The sequence below is a fragment of the Buteo buteo genome, chromosome 2 (genome assembly GCF_964188355.1).
Source record: "Buteo buteo chromosome 2, bButBut1.hap1.1, whole genome shotgun sequence".
NCBI classification, from domain to species: domain Eukaryota; kingdom Metazoa; phylum Chordata; class Aves; order Accipitriformes; family Accipitridae; genus Buteo; species Buteo buteo.
The window spans coordinates 6215966-6238462 of NC_134172.1; the positions used below are offsets into that span (position 1 = coordinate 6215966).

A 22497-nucleotide genomic window follows, 5' to 3' on the forward strand; every position below is an offset into this window, starting at 1 on the left:
CTCCTTGTAAGGCTTATGGAGGCACAAAACCTCTGCTGCCTTCTCAGATGGAGGAAATGGGTACAGGCAAGTGTTCGGACCTTTCTTGGCGTATACATCCTACCCAGTCTCCACACACCTGCACAGGGTCCTGGATTGGGTGGTGCATATCATCCTGGACTCAACTCACTTTTCAGACAAGAGTATGAATGCTGCTTGCCGCAGGGCCATTAATCTGCCCACGTTGTAAAGGAGATGTAGTCGAAATCCCTCCAGTGATTTAGAATGCTCTCAATATGTGATTCAACTAATTCGTTGAGGGATGCTTTCTAGGTACTTTGAAAGGAACCAAGCACTTAACAAAAGAAACTCAACCACACAAAAGTATTTTTAGAGGTAATGTTTACCTTTAGAATGCAGCAATAGAAGTTAAAAAAAAAAAAAGCCACAAAATATCTAAAATCTTGAGTTGAGAATGTACAAAACAAAGTCATAATAAAAAGAAAATTGCTTTACAAAGTCTCAAAATGAATTTAAACAGTAAACATGTATGAAAGCATGGAAAATCTAAAATAAGGTTTTTGTATGTATTGAATAATAAATTACAATTCGAAAAATAAAGAAAGGAAAGCAGTAACCATTCTGACTCAAGTAGAGAATCTTTCATAACATCTTTCTTTGGGGGAATGGCACTGATAATCGCTGTAGGTCTTGGCTTGACAATTTTCAGTAGCATCGAGTACTCTCCAGGGACTGAAAAATAAACTGATAAATACCTCCCCCAACCCCAACAGTGACAGCAATTTGAGATTTTTTTTTTCCTTTTCTTTTGTTAATTGCTACGAGAAAACCTACCCAACTCACCCATCAATATGAGCATGTGTGTATATGTGTGTTTAGGATGCCCTTCTTGGAAAGTCTATATTGAAATTAGAAGAAGAAGCTAGCATAAAGGTGTTCGTCAATAACCAGGTTGGTTGGTTCTTTAATTGATCCTACCTATCCTTTCTTCTGCATTAGTTCAGAGAAGCCTGATACAACCGCCCCCAGCCACTTCCCCAACACTCTGGGGGGAAGAAGCTGCCCTAAGTTGCCCATGGATGGATTTTTCCCTTGTGCTTCTAACAGTGTCAGGGCTCCGGGTTGTGGTGCAGCACCAAGTCTGTTGGGTTGGCCAGGTGAGGGCTGTTCTCCTCCAGTGTCGAGGCAGACTGCGTTTGTCCTGTCTGTACGCAAACACCAAGACGATGACCCTGAGAAGTCCTTAGGGTGTAGATGAATCCCTGTATGTAACGTGGATAAACCAGGAGATTTTTTTATTGTGGACTTTCTTTTTTTGTCTTATACAGTTCTCTCTTGCTCTCCAGAATCTCCTATTTCTTTGGCTTGGAGTTGCCAAAGGTGACAAAGACCACTCCCGGCTCCTGAAAACTGCCGTTGGTGTGGAAGTCTTCGCCCGGGCTCTTCAAGTACCTCCGAAACACAGGTGAGGCAGATACCTCATATTGGGGATGAGACGCCACATTGCACGTGGAAGATGTTTGTGTCTCAGATTGCTTGGTGACTGTGGTGGACGAAGTGATGATTTTGTTTCCAAACTGGTCCATTTCCTCGTACTGCTCCATGACAGTCCGGGTGGCTCCATAGAGCTTGGACCCATCAGGACCTGTCTGCAGCTCCAAGATGCTTTTCTGCCTCCGTGGATTTTGCGGGCTGGGGACATTCAGGGAGCAGTAGTCTGAAAAGCCGCCTTTCATCCCACAGTGGCAGCTGCCTTTGGAGGTGTCCAAATGGCACCTCTCCTTCTCGCTGATCGGATGGTTGGCATTGCCAAGGGTGTGCTGTTTCATTGAGCTCAGCCCAACTTTCGTTTGGACGGGCTCTGGTCTCTTCTCAAAGGGGGTCACGTCATGCCCAGTAGACCCTGCTGATGGATGGTTAAAGGAGCTAAAGCTGTCCTTCGCAAAAGCATCCCTTTTTCCTGCAGCGTCAGGACAGTCTGGTGAAGGGGTGTCCCAGGGGGAATGTGCTGTCCTGGGTGATTCTGCCGGTTTTCTGGCAGCAGACTCGATGGAGATGTAAGAAGGTGAGGAGGGAGAGCTGACACGAGACTGAATGAGGTGAGGGACCTCTAGCTCTGCCTTCGTTACCTCGGTCTTTTCTGCCACCTTTGTACCTTCCACAGATGCTGCTTCCCCTGTCTCCAGTGTGATTCCTTCCTGCTTGGCTTTGCTTGAGACAATACTGATTTTACGGATATTGCTGCTGCTCACAGAGCTTTGGGTGTTCCCCAGAGACTCCTTGAACAGCCCTGAGAGCCCATCGATGTCTGACTCAGACTTGAGACTAGAGACAGAATAAAGAGCTTTCTTGATGGCCTCCTCGATGTCCAGGAGCCGGGCAAGTGTCTGCTCCTTCAGGTGGATAATCTCAGCACTTGCTCGTTCCAGGTCCCCAAAAACCAGGTCCACTGAGGAGACACTGTCAGTGTCCTCCTTTGCCAGTGTCTCAGCCCTGTCCTGTTGCTTGGCCTGGTGGGCCTTCTGACGAACAACCCAGTCAGGGACCTTCTCAAAAAAGCTCTTCAGAGCTTTCACGTCCACTTTGCTTGTCTCCTCCTCAAACTCCCTCACTCGAGTCAAGATCTCTTGCAGCTCCTCCTGTCTCCTGAGGTTCTCAAAGATCTCCATAGCCTCCTTGACATTGCCTTTCATGATCTCCTCTTTGTGTACTGAAAGCCTCTTCCGACGCTCATCTTCTGTTTCTCTCTTGTTTTTTTCTCTCATAACAACTGCTGGCTTCTCCTGGGCAGGTGCCTCTGCCCCTCCATCAGGACATTTCAATTGCCCACTACTCCCCTGCTGTTGCTCCTCGAAGGAGTTCATTGACTGCTGATGGAAGGACATTGAATGACACATTTGCCTCCTCTCATTCACTTGCTGCACAACTCTCTGACTGTCCCACGATCCATAAGAATTAGACACACTTTCCCTTTCCACCTTGGATGAGGCATTTTGTGCAATGTCATCTCCTCTCTTTGGAGGAGCCGTGTGGCCCACGTGGGAGGTGCTTGGCCCAGTCTGTCCTGACACATAAAGTGTCTGAGCTCTACCGGGGCAGCTTGGATGTGATACTGAAGAGCACCCGTTCTCATCTTGGCACAGCTCTACATGCCTCTGAACCACCTCACCTGGGCATTGCCTTGGAGCTACTGCTTTCCCGTTCATCATTCCATGCTCGACTTCAAAACTAACCACTCCATTTTTTATTGGCTTTGAAGTCTTAGCACTCTCTGGTTCCACCTTTCCTTGTCCTAATTTGCTAGCCTTATACCGTTCCTCTGCTATTTGAAGAGGGGTTTTGGCAGTCTTTTTTGGCAGCATTTTCTCAGGGCTCATACCCTGAACTGTGACAGGCTTGTTCACAGATGTCTCCGAAGCGCAGCATTTTGCCTGAACCTCCCCATGGCCTGATTGTTCACGTACTTCCACGCAGTTTAATCCCAGCTCTGTGGGGGGAAGTTTTGGCTTGTTGATCTCCCTCAGGCCCGAAGGTTTTGGAGGGATGGGTGGAGGGATGGGTTTGGTCGATCTGCTTGTGCTGTTATTTGCAGAGGCAGAATGTGGCTCGTGTAAGAGGTGCTCAGGTTTTGGAGGGGGAACAGGTTTTTTCCGGGGTGGGGCAGTAATTTCTGGTTTTGGAGGCGTCCTGGGCTTCTCTGCAGGACTCTGATCACTGGCTTTGCAGGACAGAGAAGGGAGGGCAAGAAGAGGGGTCTGGAGTGGTGCAGAACATCCTGGGGCTTCATCTTTGCTGGTTGGTAGTGGAAGGGCACCTTCTCTTGTTGCTTTAGTTGAGGGTGGGCAATGCTCTGCTTTCATCACAGCAACTGAGGGAGGAGGAGGAAAGTCATTATCAGCCTGAGACCCTGAAGCCACTACAGCAGTCTGGTTACTAACGACTGGAGTCTCATTTTTCTTTTTACACACAGAATAGGACTGCCCTGCATTTCTGTATATCATAGCGGCTTTAAAATCCCCTCTGGAGACATTAACGTTAGACTTTTCCAGCGACTGAAGTGTGGCTTTTAAATTACCTCGGACAACATCCTCCTTTTCTACCAGGCGCTGTTCTGTGGCGGCACTTTGCAGTGCTCTGATAGCTGTCTGCACATCCCCTCTGATAATAACATCTCTTTCTTCTTGCACTGATTGCTCTTTGTAATCAGACTCAACAAAAGGGTTTATATAGGTTTTCACGGGTGTGGCAGTATAAAGGCCATCCTTAATGCTAAAATCTCTACTAGGCATGACTTGGCTTTCCTGGCTCAATAGTTGTCCTCCCTGTACTTCCTCTGAAGCACTGACCTTTTTGTGTGATGCTATGCTCTTCTGAGACACGCTTGTGTGGGTCTTGGATGCCTCCTGGACTCTAGTGGTGGTGGTCCTGATGGCAGTGCTGGTGCTCTCCTGTGTGGTGGATGCAGAGTCTTGTTGGCGCACGGTTGATTGAAGGGTCACTGTCCCCTGTGTGCTGGCTGCCTGCTGCCTGCAGGCCGTGTGGACCTCCTCCCTGTTCCTCTGTAGCTTGCTCTGGACGTGGTGTTGAATGTTTTTTGCTTCTGCTGTTGCTAGCCTCAGGCTTTGCATTGCAGCCTGAAGATCGCTCCCAAGGGCCTTTTCTTCTGGCTGCAGCTGGCTGGCTTCCCCAGTCACCAAACTCTGCTGTTTCCCAGCCACTTCTTCCCTCTGAGCCGTCACTTGGGTTGGAAATTTACCTTGCGTCATAGCTTTGGCTTCCTTCAAACTGGCAGTGGTGGCTGCTTCTTTCTCTGCCTTCTTGCTGACATCTGCAACCCTTTGGATTGACTTTGTAGTCACTTTAAGCCCTCCCGACAGAATTTCTTCCTTTCCCATCACTGTGGGCAGGGGCTTCCCAAGACATTGCACAGTTGTGCCTGTCACACCTGCTGCACGCACAGCCTCTCTCTCTAATGCACCCTCTTTGCCCATGCTTTCACATGCGAATACCTTTTTTGCTCCCTCCATAGCCCCTGGCTCTGCAATTACTCTCTCTATTTGTTCTTTATTTGGTAAGATATGTATCTTAGTCCCCTGCACAACCTGTGGGGCACTCTCATCTGCTCCCTGCTCTGCTTGGGAAGAGATGAGGGATTGTATCTCTGACTCCTGCTGGAGATTCTTCAGATAGTCTAGATCTCCCTTCTCAATGCAGCTTGCAAAAAGCTGGACATTTCCCTTCTCATTGTCCTCACGCTTAATGGTTGCTGTTGCTTTCTGCTCCTGAGAAGAAGCCAACAGGCTCCCTATTGTTGACTTCACATCCCCCTTGACAACTTTCTGCTGGACAGAATGGAACAGGAGGGAGTAGAGAGTCATCTTCACTGATCCTGACTTTGTCTCTTGTAAGACCATCCCCTTTTTGATGGAAGCGTCTTGACTGAGGAGACCCTGTAAAGCCTTAGCTACATTTCCGCTGAAGTCCTCTTTGCCTTTAACAGCTTCACGCTGGTCCAGTAGCTGCAATGGGCTTACTTTGATCTTGCCCTCTCTGTCCTCCTCCACCAGCACACTCTGTGCTTCCACATTGGTTCTGTGCAGAAGCTGCAGCATGATCCTTTGCAAATGGCCTCCCACAATCTCCTCTTTCAGAATTTCTGGAGCACCTGGGCTGCTGAGCTGGTACTTCACCATCTTCACACTCTCCATATCATTGGCTTCGATGAGGATCCCATCGTGCTGAATAGCCTGGCAAGTGCAGAGCGTCTCTAAAGTCTCCCTCATGGTCCTTTCTTTCAGTTCTGTTTCTATGCTACCTTCAGAAGCACTCAATTTATCCAAGGGTGTGCTCTCGAAGAGCCACGTTGTACTTTTCACATCTGCGCGAGGTATCTCTTCTTGGGCCCCAACACTGGTCATCGCCTCTGGGTCCTTAAGGGTGTCCATTGGCTGGGTTTCAAACAACCAGGTGCAGCGTTTTACATCCCCTTTCTGGCTGTCCTCTCTCTGCACTGTACTGATAGATGATCCTCTCTCTGCATCCCCGTACAGGGAGTCCACAGGCTGGTTTTCAAAAAGCCAAGTGGATGTCCTCACATCACCCCGCTGAACGTCACTGACACTGACCATCCTCACGTACTTCTTCTGGCCCACTTGCTGGGACTCAAAGAGCTGCTTGTTGGACTGAACATCTCCCTTCTGCACATCATCTACTGTTCTGGGCACAGACATCTTTCCCCCTGAGAAGGAGTCAAGAGGCTCTGTCTCAAACCTCCACCGGGCAGCCTGGACATCTCCTTTCTTGATGTCCTCTTGGGTGACAGCCCTAATCACAAACACCTCTTCTTCCTTCTTGATCTGATCCAGAGGCTTAGTTTCAAACAACCACCGGGCACCTTTCACATCACCTTTCATGATTTCTTCTTTCTGCACTGAGGTGACCTCATGGTATCCCCCCTCTTTGTCCTGGATGGCATATAAGGGTTGGCTTTCAAAGAGCATTGTGCAGGACTTGACACTAGCTTTGCTCATGGTGTCTTTCTGGATCTTCTGGAGCTCTGTCTCATCCACTATGTCATGGATTTGGTCAAGGGAATAGGTCTCAAATACAAACCTTTTGCCTCCAACATCTCCCCCCTTGATGTCCTTCTCTGGAGGGATTTCCTGGATGCCCTCAGAGCTATCCTTCAGGGAGTCCATGGGGTAGTTCTCAAAGAGCCAAGTGAACTTGTGCACAGATCCGGCTTCAATTGTCCCATCATCCTTCTGGGATGTTGGTTTGGTGGCTGTATCCAAGGGCTTAGCTTCAAAGAACTCCTTCACTCTGGACACTTCCCCAGACTGTATCTCCACACGACTGGAGTACCGCATGTTTTTTTTGCGGTCAGCTTCACCGACAACACTGCTACCCAAGGGTTCAGTCTCAAAGAGGTGCCGGACAGTTTTGACATCAACTCCCTGTAATTCCTCCTGACTGTATGCCTTACTGATCTGTAAATACTGCTCCTCCTGGCCTTTCAGGGAGTCCAGGGGCTGAGTCTCAAACATCCATGTGTATGACTTCACATCAGCTTGGGGCACACCGCCATCCTCCTCCTGCTTCTTTTCAGCCTTCTCGTACAGGGTGTGGATGGGCTGGGTCTCAAAAAGCCACCTGCAGGTCTTCACATCCCCCCGCTGGGAGATCTCTCGCTTCACCGAGGGATGCTCCTCACCTTGCATGGCTCGGAGATGAATGACATCCATGGGCTGAGTTTCAAAGAGCCACTTGGCTGTTCTGACATCACCGGCCACCACCTCTTGTTTTGTGATCCCCCGTATTATATCCACTTTCTTGGTGCTTTCATCAAACTGGTCCAGGGGCCTGGTTTCAAACATCCATTTGTAGTTCTTGACATCACCACTGATGATTTGCTCTCTGCTTACAGAGGTGACTTCATGGAAATTGCCAAAGCTATCCTTGATGGCATACAGAGGTGTTGTCTCAAACAGGATTTGGTTGGCTTTGACGTTGCCAGCTGGAATCTTCTCCTCTTCTTTGGTGATGGGCTCAGCATCAGCCTGCTTAATGCTGTCTAAGGGGAGAGTCTCAAACAGGGTCTTGAAAGACTTCACATCCCCTTTCACTACCTCTTCCATGTTGGTGGCTGGAATTTCTTCCTCAAATGCCTTGGAGATGCTGCCAAGGGGACAGGTCTCAAAGACGTGTTTTCTTTGCCTCACATCGCCCTTCTCCTCTGCTGAAAGCTCTACTTTCTTTAAACGTCCCACCTCAAAATTGTCTTTAAGGGTTTCCATTGGCTGGGTTTCAAATAGCCAGAGTGTAGATTTCACATCACCTCCGATGACTTGTTCTTTGGCTACAACACTTTCTGATGCTTCTCCTTTCAGAGAGTCAAGAGTCTGGGTCTCAAAGAGCATTCGCTGCTTAGTGACATCTGCCCCTGTGACAAAATCCGTTGAAGCCTTGAAATCCTGTTCTTCAACTGTGATTTCTCTGATGGCATCCAGAGGCTGAGTTTCAAATATCCACCTCGCTCCACTGACATCTGGCCTTCCAATTTCTTCCAGCGAAATCCCACGGATTATTTGCACTTTGGAAGTGTCCTTGTTGATGGTATCCAGGGGCTGAGTCTCAAACAGCCAGCGAGCCGTTCTGACTGCATTGCTCTGAATTTCTTCTCGGCAGACAGACTTGATTTCATGGATGTTCCCAGTTTTGTCTCTGATGGCACAGAGGGGCTCTGTTTGGAAGAGCCTGACAGTCTTTTTAACATCGCCTTTTAGCTCCTGGATTTCTGACTTGAGTTGTAGGATGCTTTTCTCCTCCACTGAACAGCAGCGTCCTATAGCATCCAGGGACTGTGCTTCAAAGAGCTGTCTGGCACCTTTCACATCACCTCCCTGGACAGGCTCCTTGAGAACCGCCTCCTGCACTTCGGTTTCATCCGAATACAGTTTGTTTAATGAGTCTAGTGGCTGCGTTTCGAACAGCCATCGGGCAGTATGCACATCCCCTCTGGCAAGGTCTGTTTCTGATACCTTGGCTGATGTTGACAGATTGTCCCCGTTGATTGACTGGCTTTCAAACTTCAGGGAAGTACTTTTCACATCTCCACCGGGAATGATCTCTTCTTCCGCCAGCTTCTTTGTGGCTTGATGGTCCCCAATGGAGTCAAGTGCCCAGTTCTCAAAAATCCAGCGCATGGACTGAACCTCCCCTGGAAGAACTTTGTCCAGGTTCACAGATGCCTGTGCGTTGGGATCTTCAGTATTAAGCATTTCTGCCAGGTCCTCCGTCACAGCTTCTTCCAAGTTCTTCCTGAGCTCAGGATGCATGTGTCTGTAGAGCCTCTTTAGCTCGTTCACTTGACGCTGCTGGTAGAACTTGGAGAAGGCTTGCTTTGGAGGAGGCACAGGGAGTGGGTTGAGATCCTGGCTCCCTGGAGCGATGACCTGGACTGAGCCAAGGGCGGGAGGGGGAGGTAAGTCGTCTTCCATTTTCTTGATGGCAACTTTAGATGATTGCTGAGCTTCTGACATCTTTAGGGAAACAGTTTTAAACGTCAGCGTCATCTCTTACCCTCCAACCCCATGGCCGTTAATAGAACGGCAAAGGAAAAAGCCAGCCAACAAGGGAAATCCATGCACCTACTAAGCTCCATACCTTTGGTTCAGTAGCACACAGCACCCCAAAGCATCACACCACTGCACACGCTCCAGGCTCGGTGTTAGCTCCGGTGCCACAGCAACGCACTCTAAAGCAAGGTCTCTAATCCAGGCACGTGCGGTGGTTAGTCTACAGTCTCCAGGATTAAGTTCAGCTACAGCTCGACAGAGATTACCTGATTTGGGCTGTCAGCAAGAGAGAGTGGTCACGAGAATAAGATGAAGAAGGCTGTCTTAGAGTAGCGAGCTAAAAGTTAACAACTTCCCTCCCTGCTCCCAAGTGTCCAGGGCAGTGTGAGGACCTGCAGAGAGTCTGGGAACACAGGCAATGGGTGCAGGAGAAAGCCAAAGAGCTATTGGTGAAGAGGTCCCGAGAAGACAATGGGGAGAGGGAACCAAAGTATCTAACTGAGCTGATGAAGACAGCCTGTTTTTGGGTAGTGAGCTAGCACGATGGGCTTTTGGCAGCACCGTGGGCTGCCCACTGCACAGGAGGGAGGGTTTGGGGAAGGGCTTTTGTCTGATTAATGATTTCTTCTGTTGGACTCAGGAGAGTACCCCATGTCAACATTTGCATAAAAATAGATGCGCAGTTACACAATTAGAGACTTAAATAAAGCTCTTTTGACTTGCAGACTTGTACAGGCATGACACTAACTAAGTTTTACAAACTGCCGGGATCAGCAGGCCAAATTCTGTGCTCTGTTAGGAGGAAAAAGCAAGGCTGAGGGACCAGAGGTTGGGGTAATGCCCATAGCTGGGGGCCAGCAAAAGTTAGACCTGTTTAGACTCAGTCAGCCTGAGCTCAACTCAAAATTGGCAGCAGCGCTGGTACAGAAGCGAACAGAGGGTACGGTCGTGACGGGGTGGACTGTGGTTGTTTAGCCTACCTTTGAGCATCACTTTCTGCATTTTTTTTCCTTAGCTTGGGAAGCCTGGGTGCCAAATGCTGAACTGAATACCTGCAACCTGCACTAGCTTGGCGTTTATCCAAAGGGAAGGTAGCTGAGGCCTGTAATCATTATCTAAAAGAGACTGTAATCCTGGTGGCTTTCCTTTCAGTAAACAGATCTGCTGACCCTTGGCATGCCTGTGGAGTTACGTCTGTAGAGTTATGCCCGGAATATTATTAGTTGTTGCTCAAAGCAATGGCGCGCGGTGTTATTTCACTCTGTTACACACAGATTGTTCTGGCTAAAAATAAGTATTGAACATTAGTAAAAAAAAAACCAAACAACAAACAACACAAGAATACCAAAATCAGCATATTTTACAGCAAGTGTAAAATGCAAATCTTTCACATGAGCCAATGTACTTTGAATGCACTTTTTAAAATAAGCTTTTTTTTGGATCTGTGAAGAACTTCTGAACATGGGGAAGGGCAACCAAGCAGCTGATAGCTATATTCAGTATGAAAGTGCTTCTTGCTGCCTTGTGCGGGTATTTAAATCACACTCCACCACAGTCCACAAATATTTGGTTAGATAACGGTGCTTATCTTTAACATTTCTTACCTTGTTTTTTTTCTGTCTGTGGGGAAAGTGAGTGGAGTTGTCCTTCACAGTACTCTGGAAAAGACACGAGAAGAAATGACATCAAACTGCATAGGAAGACACATTATCTGTGTGTGTATATATATATATATATATGTCAACTACAGAGACCTGAAAACAATTACAAGCGAGGGGTTTTTTTGGTTCACTGGCAGTTCTGTACAGCTGGGAAAAACAATCTTATTCCAGGTTGATCAAAAATATTTGTTTGTAAAAGTCTCAGTCAACAAACAAAACCCTAAACACATTTGTTTAGAGTTGGGGGAAAACCAAAACGAGCACTGATTTCTCCAAAGTTTGATTTAGCCTATATTTTTGTTTATACTTCAATATTTTAAAAATAAAACTGATCTACGTTTGTAATTGAATTACGGATTGTGTAATGCATTGTTCCGAAATGGCTTTTTTTTTTTTTTTCCTTAGACTTCTAACCAGTTGTAATTTTCCAATTACAGTCTCCACTCATTTATTTTCAACTGGGACTGCTTTAGTTTGGACTCCGCCAGTACAGATCCCTGACACACGCTTGAGAGACTGCATCTCTGGACAGGGACCCTGCAAAAGACTGAGAGCGGGAGCGAGCACGAACGTGCCTGCAGGAAAGGTCCAGATGTGAAATCACATCCCGTGTTACTCCTGGATCACCGGTGGAGCTGGGGAAATGGGAAAAATGTAGCTCAGTGCTTCATAAACCTTATAACCTGAATTATCCTATGACCCGATGATCAGTCCAGAGTGGGTGATTAAAACCCTGGATCCCAGACCAAGAGCTATAAACAGAGGAACAGAGGGAGGCTGCACTGTAAAGTTATGCCTGTGTGTGATATATATGGACATATATATATATATATGCGTGTGTGTTGGAATGGGTATAGCATGGAGATGTATGTGTTGCTGTGTGCCGAATATTTCTTCCATGGATGTGAGTGTGTAAATATGTATCTGCAAATAAGGTGGAAATCTTACGTATGAATAAAAATTTCTATGGGCTAGTGGACGTAGACGTGTGTGTGTGTTTGGTATGTGTGTGCATGTGTGAATATAATGTGTATATATGTGTGTGTGTATGTATATGCAGCTTATACATATCAGCACCTCTGATAACATTTATTCAATATTTGCAAATGACAAGGGGAAGCTGGTCATTTTTGGAAAACCAAATGCTGTCTTTCTCCCGATTGATGAAACCAGACATGTTCCTCTCTCACCCTCTTATAGCCACTTGCTGGGACAGGACATTGTTTGGATGCCGCCGGTGATTTGCGAGGGGGAGGACGGCGGCGCGATGCTTACCGGCTGTGCGGGGCTGCCGGCGTGAGCAGCAGCAGCAGCTGTCTGGGAGAGATAGAGAGCCGACAGCTCCTTCACGGAGGGCGCCGAGGACCTCCCTCGTCCTTGGCGAGGTATGTGGCTAGCGTCGTCCGATATGTCTAAAAATGACCGCGTCCTCTCATCTGAAACAGGGACAGACGTGTGCGGTGAGCTATGCGCCGAAGACGCGAGGGCAGGGCCAGCCTGGAGCGTGAGCATCGCTTACCGAGGGCTCTGCCACCCCCACACCGATTCCCCTGGCAGCCCCCGCCCCGCTCCCCCAAAACTTAACATCATGCCCTTTTGGTTCAGGGAGAAAAACATGGGCATTTCCACCTCTTTCATGGCTGAAACGGACTTTGAGCCTGGATGAGAGTAACGTGTCGGGCAGTGACCTGATGCCACCATCCTGCTGGTGGGGCACAGAGCATGGACCCATTCCTGCATCCTTGGGCAAGGCCATCGCCAAACATGAGCGAGTCGGAGGACGTGAAGGAGCTACGCATGTCCAGCTTGAACCAATTCCCACTTTTTTTGCTCCGTGGCTGCACCGCTCTCCTATCGCTGTGCCTCACAAGCAGTTACACCTATTTGTCTTTACCTCTGGCCTGGGAGCCTGTTTCAGGGAACGGAGAGATGAAGAGGCTACGAGACTTCCCCAAGGATGTAGCAGGGAGTTTTTGGCAGAGCCAGAGGACCAAACCCTGCTCTTAGTTTAGAGATCTGATATTTTGAGCTGCACCAGCTCCCACGGGGCCCCCGCCGGGACCCATCATGGCATTGCTGAGATATTCAAGATACTCAGCGTTCCTCCTACCTTTGTTCAGATGCCTCCCATGGAGATGACTACAGCTGAGGATGTCCCTATGGTTCATGGAGAAATGGCTACTCTGGGAGGAGGGGATCTATTAGCCAGACCTCCTGAGGTGTACACGGAGGGTCTGGATGGTTGGAGAGGTCATGTACTTTCAGATGATGCTCGGGCCATGCTCCCTCATTCCCATCTATTGTACTCCCTCCCCATTGGTCCTCATCCCCCTAAACAGCGGGGGCTTGTCCTCCCTCTGAGGATGAGAGCTGTGTCCATCCCCCGAGAGAGGGTCGTGTCAAAATTAATGGCTCTAATGCAGATGGGTTCAGTTTTCAAAGAAAGAGGCAACTCCAAATTCTAGCTAAGAAATTTCTTTTTTTTGCATTACTCTGCTAGGTGTGAGCAGGATGACCATCTCCACCTCCCAACACAGACCTATATAGAGCTCTACACCTATATGGTGCATCTTAGTCCTCCAGGTTAGTCAGAGCTGTAATTTCTGTTACCGCTGTAAAAACACGAGAAGGTTCTCCTTTTATCTGCAGACTTGCACTGCTGCATTCGGATTTAGTGCGGTATTTGCAATGCTTTCTGTTTGAACAATGGGCTCTCTCTCCACAAATCCAGCTATTGCACAGCCAGGAAAGGGCTGATGTACTTTTTAATATGTGCACATTAGAAGCACTGCAGCAATTCTAGCATTTTTGTCCTCAAATCTCAGCCCCTAAATCATGAGATTTTGTAAATAACAAACCTAATGACTCTTTTTCTTTGTTTTCTGCATTTTGAGTTCAAGTTTTTCCTCTGAAATACTGAAGGACATTTACTCTGTTTTTATTTTAAAGTGACAACAGCTAATGTTATATACTAACAGGATTCTGGGAGCTGGTGCTTCAAATGAAATACCAGTTCCTACAGGGACAAGAAGGCACCAAAAAGCCACGAAGATAGGAGCAGAGGGACCCCAGTGAGCTTGTCAGATACTGGCCAGTGTGCTGCTGGAAGGTGCCAAACCCCAAGGTTTATTTTGTCCTTGGTTCCAGCTGCTCCTGCAGATATACAGGCATTTTGATGCAGATCTGAGGCTGGATACATGAGGAAGCAGTGGGATGCAATAAAGATTTAGCTGCCTGGTTCTGCCAGAGGTCACTAGGACACCAGGGGAGGAAACAGAAGATATTTCCTTAATGCTTCTTTTCCTAAGTCACCGTGTAAATATGGGACCTCTCTCCTTGATTTCTGCTGTCCACAGCTTAAACACTGAGTCAAAAGGAATTATCCGTCTACAGCCAGTGGAGACAGTGGCACTGCTGGGGAAGACTTGCTGCATCTTAAGATAGGCTGCGAGGTTGCAACCATGTTCTGATTGCATCAGTTTTTCCCCACTCTGCTCAAGAGATCCCAAACTTTGACTAGGTCCCTGGCTTTTTGAGACAAACAGCACCCTGGAAATGGGGAGGAGAGGCTCAAGGCGTGGCCGAAACACTGTTTTTATAGGAGCTGGTGCCAATATCTGCTAACACAAACCCCTCTATCTGCTGCAGTGGTCTTCTCCCTTCATTTGGAGGCTCGAGGCACAGATTTGAAGGGGCCTACTCTGTAAAAATGGAAAGTGAAGTAATTGCCAGCAAAGGTACCTCAGATCTCATGGTCTTTCCGTATTATGGCTGTACCCTTGCAGCATGTGCTGAATTATCTGCAGAGAGCTTTGAAGAGGGCTTTGAAAAATCTCGTCTGGGAATCTCTTTCTTTTCTCCTACATTGCTGAATTACCTACTGGAAAGGCAAAAGGGGTCCAATCAGTCTGGAAAACAGAAGCTTTCTTCCTTGCAAGGTAATGAGGTTTCGCTAAGCCTCCCAGTAAGAGCAGTGGGGAGATCTTGGGAGAGTCAGCCCTGCTAGTTTTAAAGCAGAAGGAAAACCAAGCACAGATTTGCAGCCTTTCTGGTTGGGTGAATGAATACAAGCCCTTGGCAAGGGCATGGCCACGCTGAAAAAACTCCCTTAAAAACTACCTCTAGGAGATGGGAGCACTTCACAGCAAGGCAGGGACCCTGCCTAGGGCTGACACAAGCACTGCTGTGCTTAACCATTTCGGTGCTAAGTGTTTAGCAAAAGCATCCCCATGTCCTAGAGCTGGGCTGGTAACGTTTAATGGTCTCCTCCCACCTCAGGCTGTGGGTATTACCACTGAGCTGGTATAATTTGTATTGGCCCACGGGCCCATGGGTTGAGATGCTGCACAAAGAAGTGTAATGTGCCCCTCCAGCCAAGAACGAATAATGCAGCTGAAGGAAGATTTCCAGTCCATGCAGTGGAAAATAGCACAGCCTTAGTGCTGCCTAGTCCTTCATCTGTTAGCTTGGACGGATGAAAGGCCACAAGGCTTCTGTTTTAATGATGGATATAATTAGATGTAAGGTTTTGTTAAAGCCTTCCCCTTATTGCTGTCTTTGTTTTAATTTTTTTTTTCTTCCCCTTTTTGACATTTTTGCAGTGCACAGGCTATGCACAGCCCTCTGTTTGCTTATCGCTTCTCACAAAACTGCCTGCCTTAGATGGGGGCTGCTCAAACCCTCCGGGCAGGCGGCTGGCTCTGCGCTTGCGGAAAGTCTGGTCTCACCACGCAGCTCTGCCTGACGAAACAGGCTGCTGCCACCCTCTAAATTGCTAATTATAGATAAGAGCAAAAGAACAACAGTTCATTCCACTAACGAGAAAGCCGAGCTGTCACATGTGTGCTGTTAACGGCATCCAAGCGACACTTAGGACATCTGAAGAGTTGTGAGCACGGTGCCGCTGCGCAGCATCCCTTGGGAGGGAGGGGGAAACTTCCCAGCTGGGGGTGCTAAAGCAGAGCCAAAGGATGTTATACAGACTGGACTTAGGGTGTTATTTGTTGTGCATGAGACGGAGGGCATGGAAGTCCAGTTCGAGAGCTGTGCTGGGCTCCACGTTTCTGCCTTGCCGAGCAAAAGGGCTCTGCTGGTACGTTCGGCATCCGTTCCAGCGCTGAATGATGCATCCCGCGTGGCGCTGATTGACTAGCACTGACTGCGGCCCCAGGGATTTTAAACCTGATACTTCAAGCATTAAAGCATCCCCTGTGAGCTAAAATAGAAGGAAAGATCTCCTGAGGACCCCCTCCTCCCGTCCCACCCAGCGGCTGGCACCGCGGCCGACAGCGCTGCCGTCTAAGTGAAGGATACGGGGAATGTTCCTCCCCGCTGGGATTTGTCGGCAAAATGTCCTTCGTGCCAGCGTCTGGCGCCGGATGAATCTGCACATTTCATGTGAGGGGCTGCAGTGTTAGGACTGTCCATCGGGAGCAGCTGTCAGGGTTTCTTTAGCTCTTCCCTTGCTCCACATATGTGCAGCTCGGGCTCAGTTTACAGCCTCTCTGCCCCATAAGCTGCACCCCAGGTGGGCAGGGAGGGCTGTGGGACCTGGAAACTTGCAATGGGGGAAAAATCACTCCTCATATTCATTTGTACTCACTGATCTTTCTAGACACAAGGGGAAAAGGCAAGGGAACAGGGGGAAAAAGGCTCTTAAATATTCATGCAAAAATTCACTCACTTCCTATTCAGTTATAGCCCATAAATCACTCAACTGCTCTGTCTCCTGCTAAAGACAATATTACAGGTCCCTTGAACTGTAATCATGTTACATCTGACAGTCAGCTCCCAACAAGTGGAAAACAAATCACTAACAAAACCCCTTCCCCCTTCTTCTCCTGAGAAAACCCCCATCTCACCAGTAACACAGCAGCTCCGGCTTGCTCGGCTTTCTATTTAAACCCCTTTATCCTATAAAGAAACAACGCTACCCACCTGTTGGTGTCCACCACCTCTGCCGCTGGCACTCCTTCGCAGCCTGGCTCCCACCACCAACCCCAGTGAGCTACCGACCGCCTGAGTCACCTATTAAAAAAGGAAGCTGCAAGCTCAGCACCAGTCTCCCGGGTCGCCTGGCCAACCACATGTCATCGGCTTTGCTCCCAAAATCAGCCGCCCTGAGCAAACACAGCTGCTAAGCAAAGCCCTTTGTGTCGCCGTGGGTGCCCCACGGCAGTCCGTGAACCGGGGGTTGTGTAACGGGGTCTGAGATCAGCTGGGGGCTTGCACGGGGCTTGCACGAGCCGGAGGAAAAGGGATAACCCAGTGGTGCAAATTGTGCTAACGTCCCATCCCTCTCCATCGCTCGCCGAAGGGAGCGGTGCTCCGGAGAGCATCCCATCCCAGGCAGCCGAATTCGGCATCCTCCATCAGCTGCTCAGTGGCTGCCTGACGTTGCTCCTTTGCAGATCAGCTTTGGGTTTGTCACGGCAGCCGCTGGACCTGGCACGTCCTACGCCATGGACCACAGAGGTGTCTCACCCCTTGGCTGTGCCACGGCTTGGGTGCTGCAAGATGTTCGGAGCATCCCACGGTGTGGGACACAAATCCCAATACTCAAAGGCTAGTGGGAGCAAAGGGACCCGTGTCCTGGAGCTTCTTAGCACCGGGGGAATCAGGGCAGGAAAAGAGCAATTCTTCACATTGTGAAAGGGACTCTGTTCTCCAAGGGGATGGAGGTGAACCGACATGGAAATGCTCCTGGGTTTGTGCTGCTCTGGGCTGGCTGTTTCCTGGGAATTTGGGGCCATTTCTGCTATTCCTCCCTGCTTGGGAAGGTCGTGGGTTACTCCCAATCACTACCAGTTCCGTCCCTTGACTCAGGCTGTGTGGCTGGATGTGTGTCCCCATTCCCACCTGCTTGTCCCTAGCGTGCGTGTCGGTGACAACTCAGCAACTCACCGTCCCCGTCACGAAGCTGGAAACCGGTCCCTGCAGATGGGGACCTCATTTCTAAGAGCCTCTGTCCCTGGATGTAGGAGCTGCATGGGCTGAATCACACCTACCCCATCCTCCTCCCAGCTTTACACCCTGGAGAATCAGTGCCCTGACAAAAGGGGCTCCTAAATACCGGCGCCGCTCCATGGCTGGGCTGGGGGAATTTGCGCGGATGGGTAAGCACCCATAAAAGCTGGCTGGGAAACCAGTGCTGCTGCTTAATCCGGGAGCCTGGCAGCCCATTGGGGGTGCTCGGTCAGCGGGGAAAGGTTTAAATCTCTGCCCCCAGCCCCTGCACTGGCGGTCCTGGTCCATGAGGAAGCTCTGCCAGAGGAGACGCACGCCGAAGGTGGTGCGGGAAGCGGGGCAGGCTCCTCGCTGCCCCAGTTTGAAGGCGGCCGAAAGGGTGAGTGGTCCCGGGATGCTGCAGCGAAGGGTGTGCGGGGAAGGGTAGTCCTGAGAGGGTGAGGGTTTGGGGAGGGGAGAGCATCTCTGGCTATTTCTCGCTGGCCTCTTTGACCCACTCTTGAGGCTTTAAATGCATTTCAAAATGTCATGTGCTATTTTTTCCAAAGGAAGGGGAAAAAAGATCAGAGAAGGCTACAGCGGGGAGCATCAACGGGATTTTAGGCAGCCTCTAGTAAAGAGTGAGGACCAGTGATGCTCTAAAACATCCTGTTTATCCTTACGGGTACTCCCTCCTGACTCCCCGATCACACTTTGCTCTGTTTGCAAACTGCAGTGTTTTCTCTCATTTTCAGTTCTACAAAGGACAGTGAGGATTTGAAATTCAAGCTTTTTCTTTTTGCCACTGATTGGCCAATTATTTGAGAGACTGGCAATTGTAAACATGTTTTTTTTTTAAAAGAAGTCATCTGGTTTTTGACTGTTTTGGTCCAAGTTACCTTTTTGTTGTAAGTACATAGGCTAGGAATCAATCTTTTAAAGTGGAAACTGAGATTTTCACAGGCTCGCCTAATCAACTCAGATGTAAGCACACCACAGATTACAGTTAGATAACTAACAAAAATCATACAAATTAACAACGCTTTTTTTCTGCTTCCAAACTTTCATGAATAGAACTTGTCCTTTCAAATAAGTTTGTACAGCATCACGTACAATGGATCCCTGATTTGGAGGTGGGGGGCATCTCTGGTATAGATCATAGATGTAATGACTAACGCATATCAAAAAATATAAATCATTCTCTTTTGAAAAGCTTTAAGAAAGATTTTGCGCCGTCTGCAAGCCATATGTTGCAATCACTTGAGCAGCTCTGGTGCATAGAGCTAATATATGAATTCTGGCGTGGGAAATAGGCTGAAAAGAAAAGCGCCAGAACCAGAGGAAGGTGCTAAACAAATAAGTAAAATAAAATAATGTAATTAAAAAGCAGCTGTGTCGAAGAGGAAATAAGATTTAAAATATCATTTCATGCTTTAGGAATTGTCTACTAAATTATAGTCAATTAATGTTTTGCATGTGTATAAAGTTGCATTTGCAGATCTGAGGGAGTGGGAGGGGATGAAGGAAAAAACAGCTACTGAAGACTGTCTCGTATCCTGCGCTTGAGCTTCAAAATCAGATCTCTACAATTTCCAGCACCTCTAAACTGAAGGTTCATGATCTTTAGTCACTTCTGCAAATGTTTTTGGCTCCTCAGTGTCAGCTGGACTTTTCTTTGCCGGAGCAATACCACAAACCCCAGGTAATTTAAACGGCTCCAGAGAAGAGTTGGGAGAATTTAGCCTCAGGCGAAGCTGAGTATCTGCCCCAAGGCAGCTCGGGGCTATTTCTGGGCTTTGCAAAAATCCAGGAATGTGGAGGACTCTATTCCTGGTACCAAAAAATGCCAAGAAGTTCTGCTGAGAGACAGCTGCGAGTGGCATTGCTGGTTGGGGACGTGGCTTTCCTGAGTGGGCCAACTGCTGTGGGGTTGTCTTTCCTTAGAGAGGGTCTTCAACATCACCCGAGTCGGCCCCCCCTGCTTTTGGGATACAAAGTGCCTAGGCAAGGTGGATGCAGCCCCGGCTATCCGTTCAGCAGTGCCTCATTCTCCATGCTCCTCTATTATTTGCAAAGGGTTAATAAAGGGTGAGCAGATGTTTAATAAATTGCTCCCCCAGGCTGTGTATCGCTGGGATCTCGGTATCCAGCACTGCCCTCTGTCATGCTGGGAATGGTGTATCATGCCCCGCTCACGCCGGCACCGTTCTCATACCCTCCAGTAACTATTTATCTGTTATTTATACAGTTTTTTTTTCACTGAAATGGTGATAAACTCCCCTGCTTGACATCCAACGAGAGCTGTTTTTATTCCCCTGTTTCTCTATTTCACCTGTCCCTGAATGCTGGCCGGCAGCAGGACTATTTTTGTCCCTAACCCCCTGCCAGGCTCCATGTCCTCTGTGTGCTCTACCTTCTCCCGTAGACCAGTATCTCAGCGCTTGCAGCCTTCAATGCAGGATGACCATTGATGAGAGCACCTTCCCTCCCTCTAAAATCCCCTTTCCCAGGGAAAGCAACACCAAGCTACCCACTGGAATAACCTCTGCCTGGGGAGAGGGCTTCTCCGCATGCCATGAATACCAGACCTTTTAAGGGAAGCCACCGTGAAGAGATACCTTGGGAATGTCTGCGCAGGCATGAGCCCTGAGAGCATCACCGGCTCCACATCCCGCCTGGGATGCAGAGCACAGCCGGGCTCAGGGCTGTGGCATGCGTTTTTAAGCATATTTTTTTTTTTCGCCATGCCATGGTGTTTACGCACGGGCATTGCATGGATACCACGCGGCTCTGAGGAGCTGTTGAGACCCTGCCTTTGCTTTCTATTCTTATCATGGTGTTTCCATGCTGCTGTCAGCTCTTTATCACTGACAACCAAGAAAACTTAATACTGTTTTGGAAGAAACAGCCACAGTCAAAAAAAATTTAGCAGTATGCTTTAAAGAGAAAAACCCAACCCACTTGTAGCTATTAAGTTTCCCCGGCATTTCCATTTGTTTCTGAATGAGGCAAATTGCCAGTAAAAATATGGGGGAGGAGAGAAATGGTTGGCTTTAAAAGAGTAAAATACCAGACTGTACAGTACTTAATGCAGAGATTCCTGCTACCGTGTTCAGACCCAGACCTGGAGCTTTTGCCAGTGCTGAAGAAGGATTTTCATCCCCTAGCAATAGGGTTAGGGCATCCTTGCCTGGTTTCTCCCCAAAAGGAAGCTTTTGTATCCTGCAAAATACTGCATCTATTCAAGAACTGAAAATGGCCTTTGTAGGATGATCCTATGAATTTCTACCTATGCTGGATCCCTTAATTGCCACTAGTGGATTATCTACCACTTTGCCTGGACAAGACCATGGGTTTTCATATTTTGCCTCTTCTCATCAAGTGTTATCTGTACCTGATGCATCAGCTCCATGTCTCTTTCCCCAAATCCCTGTTTTCTAATAAAAACCTGAAGCTACTTCAGATATTTTCCAGCAAAGATTTGGGTGAAAACTGGAGACCTGGAGGGAACTGGGAAAAGTTAAAGAATTTCTGTCATTCTTGCAGCAATCAGAAGGACGTGTATCTCAGAAGGAAACCTTAACCACCGCCAAATGCATGAGCAGGAAAATATTGCTTTCAGCTCAGGCTGTTGGGGTCAGGCCATCACACAGTGACTAAGGGGCAGCACCGAGACCTGGACCTGGAGTCATGACACAGACTTTAGAGCTAAAAGGCTTCAGCAAATGGATAATCAGGTATGAGACGCACACACGCACACACAGGAGGAGATTTCTGCTCCATCTTACAGTCGTGCTGGGTTTTTGGAGTCACTTTCCATACGTGAGCACAAATAGGGAATGGTATCGCCATATTAATGCTGCTCACCTAACAGGCTCCTGAAGCCCTTTATTTGGCTCAGGGTCACAAACACATTGCTCAGCCCTCCCTGGAGACCAGGAGAGAAGAGGGAGGGAAAGAAATTCCCCCCTTAACTAATCCTACTCTGCCTCCTCTTCCCTAGGTATGTAAGATGAAGCAAAGCTCATTTCCCTCTGAACAGTCCACGTTTTGCTGCCTACTGCCTACCAGTCCTGAACACGGTTTAGATCTGGAAGATGTCCCCTCTACTCCCAGCATCCATCCGGCTCAACCGAATCCCGTACAGATTCTTTCCCCTGTTGCTGGTCACAGTGACCAGAGTCATGGTAAATAACAGCATTTTGGGGGGAGAGAGTAGACACTGAGATCTGGCCCCATGAATTTAAGCCTCAAAGCTAGGAACTTCAATATTTCAGGACAAGGGAAAAGCATACCCGTACAATGCTCTGTTTCTGCTTTAAACATGCCCAAGTGCCCTAGAAGATGGTGCTGAATCAGACCAAAGCCACCATCCGTGGAACACAGAGACAGCACCTTCTGCAGCAGAGGGTGGGATTTACCAAACTCTGGGCCAACAAAATAAAATCCACGGCTTTCCATGAGCTGCAACACCGTTTTCATAGCATGAAGCGCTAAGCATCCTCATTTGCCCTGCATTCGAGCATCACTCTGAAGTTCATATTCATGCAACACTTCACCCCTCTCTCATCTACCCCCAAATTACTTACAGGGAGGTCTCGGTAGTCCCAACAGCTGTGTCACGCCGTAGACAGCCCCAGTGGAAAATCTACGTGAAACTCACAGCTGGGCAGCCCTTAGTGTATCCTGTGAGGAGCCCTGCTCCACTCCCCACACCCGCCGTCCTGTTCACTGCCTCCCAGTGGTCTCTGGCAGCTGGTTTTATCACCGAGCGCTGGGCTATGTTGAGAGGATGAACCACTTGGTCTATTTTT

General features: G+C 48.5%; 1 protein-coding gene across 3 annotated transcripts; it reads right to left on the reverse strand.

Moving 5' to 3' along the window:
* Positions 1 to 364: 364 nt before the first annotated feature.
* XIRP1 (xin actin binding repeat containing 1) lies at positions 365 to 22420 on the reverse strand. Of its 3 annotated transcripts, XM_075044628.1 has the most exons (5): positions 22273 to 22403; positions 14480 to 14618; positions 12014 to 12174; positions 10682 to 10735; positions 365 to 9041 (listed from the first exon to the last, which is right to left on the reverse strand). In XM_075044628.1, the coding sequence occupies exon 5, from the start codon at positions 9039 to 9041 to the stop codon at positions 1353 to 1355; it is 7689 nt and encodes a 2562-aa protein (XP_074900729.1). In that variant the 5' UTR covers positions 10682 to 10735; positions 12014 to 12174; positions 14480 to 14618; positions 22273 to 22403; the 3' UTR covers positions 365 to 1352. The 3 variants fall into 3 exon arrangements, with proteins under 3 accessions (XP_074900729.1, XP_074900721.1, XP_074900738.1); XM_075044620.1 differs by lacking the exon at positions 14480 to 14618 and having other exon boundaries at positions 22273 to 22420; XM_075044637.1 differs by lacking the exons at positions 14480 to 14618; positions 22273 to 22403 and adding an exon at positions 16676 to 16726.
* Positions 22421 to 22497: the final 77 nt, after the last annotated feature.

Excerpts from the sequence above, each read along its gene's own strand:
- XIRP1 (XM_075044620.1), bottom strand. The coding sequence starts at position 9,041 with ATGTCAGAAGCTCAGCAATCATCTAAAGTTGCCATCAAGAAAATGGAA.